General features: G+C 42.1%; 1 protein-coding gene across 2 annotated transcripts in view; it reads left to right on the forward strand.

Annotated features, from left to right (window-relative positions):
• Positions 1-2284: 2284 nt before the first annotated feature.
• LGI1 (leucine-rich, glioma inactivated 1) overlaps positions 2285-8276 on the forward strand; it is a 61769-nt gene continuing 55777 nt past the window's right edge. Inside the window, exons 1-2 of one of the 2 annotated variants that reach the window (XM_006880357.1) lie at positions 2285-2833; positions 3190-3261. In XM_006880357.1, coding sequence (XP_006880419.1) covers positions 2619-2833; positions 3190-3261 — 287 coding nt within the window. In that variant the 5' untranslated portion in view covers positions 2285-2618. The remainder of the gene's footprint in view (positions 2834-3189; positions 3262-8276) is intronic. The other variant, XM_006880358.1, reaches the window with a different exon arrangement.

Here is an 8276-nt window from a genome sequence, read left to right on the forward strand (position 1 = left end):
TTCCATAGAGTCCTTGACAATGCAGGGCCAGTAGAATTCATTTTAAAATCATTACTTTTCTTTGACTGAGTCAGATTTTCTTCCTGTCTGAAAGAAAATTATATTTTCATATTCTAAAAAAAGTATTTAATTTTTAAATACTTTTTATTATAAGAACTAACTGTATTATGTTACTCCTTTTACCTAATTCTGTACACAGGCAGACCATTGCTCTTGCATGTACTGTTTCTTCTGCCAGGAACATTCTCATCAAACTCCTTTTTGCCTAGTTAGTTTTTCATTTCCTTTAGTGGCAGGGTGGTTAAAGCTCTCTGCTACTAATCCAAAGGTTAGCAGTTTGAATCCTCCAGGAACTCTGAAGGACAAAGATGAGACAATCTGCTTCCACAGTGTTGGAAACCCATATAGACAGTTCTCCTGTGCCCTGCAGAGTTGCTGTAAGTCTGAATTTTCTCCAGGGAAATGAGTTTTGTTTTGTTAATTTATTTATTCATGTATTTTTAACCTAACAATGCAAGTGTCCCCCTGCTTCTGTGCATAGTCCAATCCCATTATTGTAACTCTAAGTCTCAGCCTGAAGTTTATTTGAATGAGCTTTGATCACAACAAATGAAGTCTCCTGAGTGACTCACATAGGACATTGTCCAAGCACTAGGCTCTCAACAGGACCTCTGGCCTCATGGCCCTTTCAGCCATCTGGGATAAACCCACAGTGATCACGTAGGAGAATGAACCTGACTGCTATGACCTATGCTTACAGAGTTGACAGAAACCTAAACAAATGATTGAGTAAGTGTAGGTCGTGCTATGCGAGGGCAAAGGTAGTGTGTCAATGCATCAAATACCAGTGCAGGATGAGTGTATGTTGAAAGCATGCGTTTACTCAAGCAATCCTTGTAATACTTTTACTCTAAGAAACTGAAGGAGAAAAAGCTAAAAGAATGGTCACCCTCAGCATGGTAAGAGGCTGGGGGGTGGGGGAGGGGATCTATGGTCCTCTACGCTCTGAGTCCCTAGCATCCACACACCTCCACCATGAAAAACCTCTCCCTGGTGCCAGGGCCTCTGATTTTGTCTTTTCCAGCTGAATTTCCTTGTCTGGGGAGCATCCCCTTTCTCATCAAGTGTGCCATTAGTCACAAGTCTAAACCACATGACAACAACAGTTTTGTGGAGTCACTAGGTGATACAAATAGTTAACATACTCATTTGTTAACTCGAGGTTAGAGACTTGGGTCCATCCAAAGGTGCTGTGTAAGAAAGGCTTGGCAATCCACTTTCAAGAAGCCAGTGATTGAAAACCCTGTGGAACCTATCTCTCCTCTACTACATATGGGGTCACCATGAGTCAGAATCAACTCACTGGTAACCAGTGGGAAATGGCTTTGATTACCATTTTCATAATACTCAGCAATTACTCATTCCCAGTGGGTCAGACCCACCAATTTTCTAAGGCTGTAAATGCCTCAAGAGGCAATTGTCCACCTTTCTCCTAGGGGTGGCTGGTGGATTTGAACTTTCAGAGAGGCAGAATTATGTTTTAGTTAGCAGCATAACTCCCTATGATTACACCATGAGCGCCCCCATAATGATACCAGCACCACCATTTTATAGTCAGGAACCAGATGCAGGGACATCCTTGGGTAGTTCACAGCAGAACTGCGACTTAAAGCGAGATCTCTGGGATCACAGGGCAGCGTTTCCCCACCGGATCATAGCCTCCTGGAAGGCTAGCTGCCTCCTGCTGGCAGGAACCTCCTTCCAGGCTGCTGGTGACTGAGGAAGGGGCGTGGGGGTGCCAAAGAACAAGCAGGGATTAGACACAGAGCTGATTAAAGCTTCTATTGCCTTCCTTCACCATGGAAGGGGGGCATGGATTACATGTGTGTGTGGGGGGGGTCTGATAATGAAATACGTAATTCATCACAGGTGATAAGTGTCAGAAAAAGTATTTACTCTCCTCCCTCCCCTGAAGTCACATTCGCTGTGCGTTCTTATCTTCTTTCAACCATGACATTGGCCAGGTGGTCTCCGCAAGAACCACCAGCAAGGGATGGAGCCGAATGCCAGGGGAGAGAGTTGCGTTTCACTTCGTTTCTCCAGCCAGGGGCCGGCTCCCGAGCTAGTTTGCTTCACTCGGTTGTTTGCAACATGAAAAGCCAATTCCCAGAGGTTTCTGAGATTGCTCCGATACAAGATGACTGCTCCCACCCACTCGCCCACCCACCCACTAATAAGACATAATGCCGTCCTATTTTTGGTAACAATTAAAGGGCCTCCCGGTGAAATCAGAAAGCTGTTTATTTTCTGTTACATCACTTCGCTTTGCCTTCGAAGGCTGGTCTGTGCTCACTGTTTTCGTGGTGATGCAAGTCGGCTCTCTCCTCCAGCAGCTGGATCGCTCCCATCGCAGCACCTCACAGGTCTCTTCCCCCGGAGCAGTGCATTGCTGGAGCCAGTAGCAGCTCACGAATCAGCTGCAGGTCCCTGTTTTGAAAAGCAGAGATCCAGGGGCCAAGGAGAAGGGTGGACTCCTATGTAACCTGGTCCTGGAGCAAGACGATCACCATCTGAATTCCAGCAGCCCTGTTCATGTTTGGGGATATTTTGCCGACTGCATGGAATCCGAGAGAAGCCAAAGGATGGGAAATGCCTGCGTCCCCCTGAAAAGAATTGCTTATTTTCTATGCCTCTTATCTGCGCTTCTGCTGACTGAGGGGAAGAAACCAGCGAAGCCAAAATGCCCTGCCGTGTGTACTTGTACCAAAGATAATGCTTTATGTGAGAATGCCAGATCCATCCCACGCACCGTTCCTCCTGATGTTATCTCATTGTAAGGCCCGTAAGCATTTTGGTATCTAATTTATAATTTAAGAATTCAAGCCAGTGTATTTGGGGCTTTTGCATGTGCTGATAGAATGGCATGGAGATTTCTCTTGCATGCTTGGCCATCTGACAGTGCTAACCTTTTGCTGCATTTTCAATTTTTATTAGCTGTTACAGAACATGCTTTGATTTCTCCCCTCTGAACATTATTATGAGAAACCTGTAGCAGTTCTATCTCTCTTTACTTCACTGGGGAAGGGACAGTGGGATACTTGATAAAATAGTGTCAAAACAGAGCTACTCAAATTAACATTAGATTTGTTCTCTGTGTGTGTGTTTGTTTGTTGTTTTGTTTTCTTTCAGATCCTTTGTGAGATCTGGTTTTACTGAAATCTCAGAAGGGAGTTTTTTATTCACACCATCGCTGCAGCTCTTGTGAGAAATATTTATATCATGACTATTTATAATATATAAGCCCTCCAGTAAACAGTCGCAGTATGAATTTTGTCAAATGTGATTTTATGTTGAGATGGGAAGGTGGCTGGGTTTGTTTGGGACGTGAAATCACTAGTGCAGGTTGATTCTTGAGAAGATAAATGTTGCTTACCTGTAATGTCATCTACTTCAGTGGCTATTTGTGAAGTTGTCAGGGTGGTACAATAATGATCTCAATTCCATTCTACTCTTTTAGTTTCATTTTTGACTTGGGAACTTTAGGTTATTTTGCCCTGGAGTTTTGAGATTAGCCAATACAGAATCCAGCATAACATATGCTCTCAAGATGTTACCTCCGGGGATGCTGGGACAGGCTACAGTCATTATGATTTACCATGTGCTGGTGGTGAGGAGTGTGTGTGGGGGGGATATCTCCATGCTTTCTAGGTGATTCCTTAAAACATTAATTCTCCAAAGACAGTTTTCTAATCTTGTCTAATTTATAAGTAGTCCCCTTACGCTGAGGAAAAGAAAATATTAATATACCAGAGTGCAAAGCATTCGACTTTGCTACATGTTTTCAGATGGCCACAAGGGACCCACATATTCAAGTCTGTGCCTGAAAATATTCAAAAGGATAATATTTGACTAAGAAATCAGATCTCTCCACAGGCATACTGTAACATGTAGGATTTGTCCTGATGTGTGATGTTTGGCAATTGGAGTCTTAGTTCTTAGAGCAGTACCAAGTTGAGTCAAGAAGTCTCCAGGCACTGTCAGGCAACAGAATTGAGTTGTGGCTCTGCGGCTCCAGGTAGGAGCTGGACAATTTAATCAATCAATTGGATCTGGGAATCTGTCTTCACTGTATAGTTAAGGGCACAAGATTTTTGCTTACTGATTTGTTTTCTTTTCTTCCTTTAATTGAGCATTTTGGCCAAAGTTACATCTATACAAGGAAACATCATGGACTTGAAATATGTGTTTAAATCTCATTCCCACCATTCACTAGCCACTAGAAATGTAATCTTGTATAAATCACTAAGTCTCTCTGAGCTTCAGTCTCCTCATCTGTAAAATGAAAGTAGTAATACATACTTTGAAGGGCTGTTATCCAAAGTAAGAGTTAAATAGATTTAGGCACTTGACTTAGGGGACGTGAAGCATAAGGATTTGTCAAATGGTTATGTGCTTTGTGAATGGAAGGATTTGAAAAATTGACAGGATGATAAAAATTTTTAAAATCACATGATTTGTTGCTTGGTTTATATGATATACCAAAATTGATTTAACTATTTCATTGAATCCAGAAAGTTGATCAGGTGTTTTGAGATTATATAACAAAATTAGCTAAAGTCTTTCTACTGGCTGATGTCTTTAAGTAATTAACAACTGAGTAGAATGCTCCTTAAGGGATTTTCCTATTTGGTTGGTGGCTAGTGGTGTGATGAGGGGAAGTCCTAGCTCATGAAGTAAATAAAAACAATGATAGACTCAGTAGCACTTAAAGGGGCAAACCCTGTAGTGCTGGGATCATTCCACAGGATAAGATGTTACCCTCTCTGAGAAAGTGATCAATTGTGCTTACGTTGTTCAATTGTCAGATAAATACTTGGCTCATTGAAAAAGCACCCTTAGATGTGCTGAGGGACCTCCCTCTGCACCTCCACTGTTGATGTTAAGGAAAACAAGCCTTAAAATCCAAAGAAAATTATCAATCACCATAGACTACCCCTTTTCCTAACACTAGATGGACATCAGTGGTGACACTGAAAGCCAGGATGGACCAACTTACTCAGTTACCACATCTCCACTTTGTTTTTGCTGGGTGGACCAGCCCCAGCCCGCACAGATGCTGGACAATGTTATAGAAATAGTTACCGGCTGCTGCAGGGTAATGTGATTACACGCATTTAGAATCACAGAGGGAAGCCAAAGGACTGGTTTTTAAATAGCCCACACCGAGTGTGTGCCATGCCCCCATGTCTCATGCTCTGAGTTCCTATGGAACATTCCAGACCTTATTTCTCAAAGCAGGTCAGGTTTCAGAAAGAACAAAAGGGCAAGTAATTCTTGCTCAGTCCACCCTCGGTAAACTCACATTGGCTCACTTCAAAATGGAAGATTTGTACCAGGTCTAGCCAACAGTCCACAAAATTAAAAAGGGGCTAAAATTTGTCTTTAATCTTCAAGACCTTGTGTCCCAAAAACTTTGCTCGCCATCTTTCCTGCTCAGTGTTCTCTGCTTTCCCCTGTCCTAGGCAGAAAGTCTAACAAACTAATTTTCCCAGAGAAGGAAAGATGTGAACTCCTTCCAGGTCATTCATAAAATCTGTTGCTGTGGAGTCAATCCATGGCAACCTTCTTCGTGCATAGAAGAACTGCATCCATGGTGGGTTTCAAGACTCTGGACTTTTGGAAGCAGATTGCTAGGCTTGCTTTCAAGGGGCATTTGGGTGGGTTTGAACTGTTCGCTTTTTGCTAAGTTTAACTACTAAGCCTTCTGGAATCGTTGTTGTTGTTGTTGTTGTTATGTGCTGTCAAGTCAACTGGACTCATAGCAACCCTATGTACAATATCTCTGAAGCCTGACCTATTCTGAGCTAGTCTTACTGACTTCTACACACTACACAGTAATGCCCCAATTACTGTATCAATCAGTCCGAGGTCTTCCTCTCCTGCACTGTCCCTCCACCCTTCCGAGCATGATGTCCTTCTCCGACCATGATGTCCTTCTCGAAGGCCACATGCCCAAAGTATGTGAAACAGAGTTTTAAAATCTAGCCTCCAAAGAGAAACTTGGTTTCACTTGTTTCCTTGGCAATCCATAGTATGTTCAAGACTCTTCCTGGAATCATTACAGCAGTGGAAAGGCATGACCCACTTCCCAGGGAAGTGTGGATCACCAAACCCCATTGTAACATACAGACCCAACAGATCTGAATTTGCTCTGAGATGACATTTGCCATCAGGACCATACCAGCCATTCCTTGCTATTTAACCATAAATTACCAAATTGGTCATATCCTGTAACAGGACAAACTTAGAATTAATTCTCCTGATTGACAAACAAAGGCAAATGGCTTTTGCACTGTTATCAGAAAGAGCAAGAGCGAGTCCGTTCCCATCATCCCCCCCTTAAAGTCTTATCTTTTCATTATAGTCTCAAATGGTTTTACAGACCTTTCAGTAATTCTCCAGGCAGAAGGCACGATGGAAGTGCTTTTTGAAATGTCATCCTGGGGTGCTGAAGAGAAGTGACCAGCACCCCACTAAGGTTCATGTAGTGTGTGAGGCAAAGACACTCTAGAGTGCTGGGTAAATAGCCTTTGTCAGAGAACAAGAAAAACAAAAGCCCACACTATAGACAGGAGAGAAAGAATAGTGTCCAATACACATTTACCACACTAGTTGTACAAAATCGATATCTTCTTAAAATAATAAGATTCCTGTTTGTTTTAAACAATATCTGAAATCTCCCCAGGTGATTTCATTCATAGGAGCAGTGTGGAAACATAACCAGTGAGAACAATTGTTCATTCAAATTTCTTTTAATGGGTAAGGAACGGGCTTTTAGTGAGCAGAACTTAAGAGATACGTGTTTTCACATATTACAACCCTGTTCCCTCTCAATTCCAAACTGAAGGCCCCAGTGATACACGCAATAATAACAAATGTGAAATTAAAATGTAAAGGATAAAATACAACCACATTGCCATTTATTCATGAAATATTTAACACATGAAATCCCCTTCAGCACACAATACAGTTCTAGTTGAAGGGAGTGAATTCCAAGGTTAGCTTTAGCAACACGCTAAAAATAACCTTATAGAGAAGAATCCAGTATGATCACAAAAACATTTGCCTTTTCCAATGAGATTCTTCACTTGTTTCAAGGAACAAGTCCTTCAGGGGGACAGGGGAGTAACTTCTATAGTACTATATGTAGTATAATTATGCAGTCTTTATAAATGAATCCCTCTAAAGGGAGATAGCGTGGCTAGTGGCAAGAAGCTGCACTGCAATTCTGAAGGCACACAGTTCGAGGCCACCAGCTGCTCTGCAGGAGAAGGTTGGACAATCTCCTGCCATGCAATTAAGTGCCTCTGAAAACCCGCCTGAGGGTCAGCTACGCATAGGTTCCACCTTGACAGTACATAACAACATAACATAACATAACATAACATAACATAACATAACATAACATAACATAAAACATAACATAACAAACTATGCAGTCTTTATAAATTAATCTATAGTCAACATTTAAGTACACAGTCCATAATGAATCAAAACCTAAAAACAAATAGGAAGACAAACAGCATGGACAAGAGAAAAAGTAAATCCACCCTTACTAAGGGTCTTCTCTTTGGGACTTATATGATTTATCCAGGGAAAAATACCCCACGCCTATATTGCTTTTGTAGGAAGTGTTGTCTCTTCTCCTCCTTCCTTACTCCCGGTGGTCTAGTGAGTGAGGAGTTGAGCTGCTAACCCAAAGCCGGCCCCTTTTTGGCAGTTTGACTTCACCAGTCACTTCATGGGAGGAAGATGGGCAATCTCCTCCCGTGTGATGTACAGGCTCTGAAAACTAGCCGGAGGGTTAGCTATGAGTTGGTGCCAACTCGGCAGCAATGAGTTTGAGTTCATTCAAGCCTGAGAAGAGTTCAGCAAACTTCCCAGACTACTAAAAACAGACAGATCAACTCAGAGAATTATTACCTGGTTAAAGGTGAGCATGGCTTTGGTTTGTGCTCAGCTGATGCCATCACAGTGGGCCAAGGTGAAAAATTCAGCCGTCTAGACTGACTCTTTTGCCTACAAATTGCCCAATGACCCATAGATTGTTGTTATTGTTGTTGTTGTTGTTGTTATGTGCCATTAGGTCACCTGAGACTCATAGTGACCCTATATACAACAGCCCTAAACCCTGCTCTATCCTGTGCCAATCTTATACCCATAGATAGGATTCTTAATATTAATAAAACAATTAGCTAATTAATTGTTTAAACTGT

Source organism: Elephantulus edwardii, unplaced genomic scaffold (genome assembly GCF_000299155.1).
Source record: "Elephantulus edwardii isolate Elephantulus edwardi_28Jun2011 unplaced genomic scaffold, EleEdw1.0 scaffold00007, whole genome shotgun sequence".
In the NCBI taxonomy this organism is placed as follows: domain Eukaryota; kingdom Metazoa; phylum Chordata; class Mammalia; order Macroscelidea; family Macroscelididae; genus Elephantulus; species Elephantulus edwardii.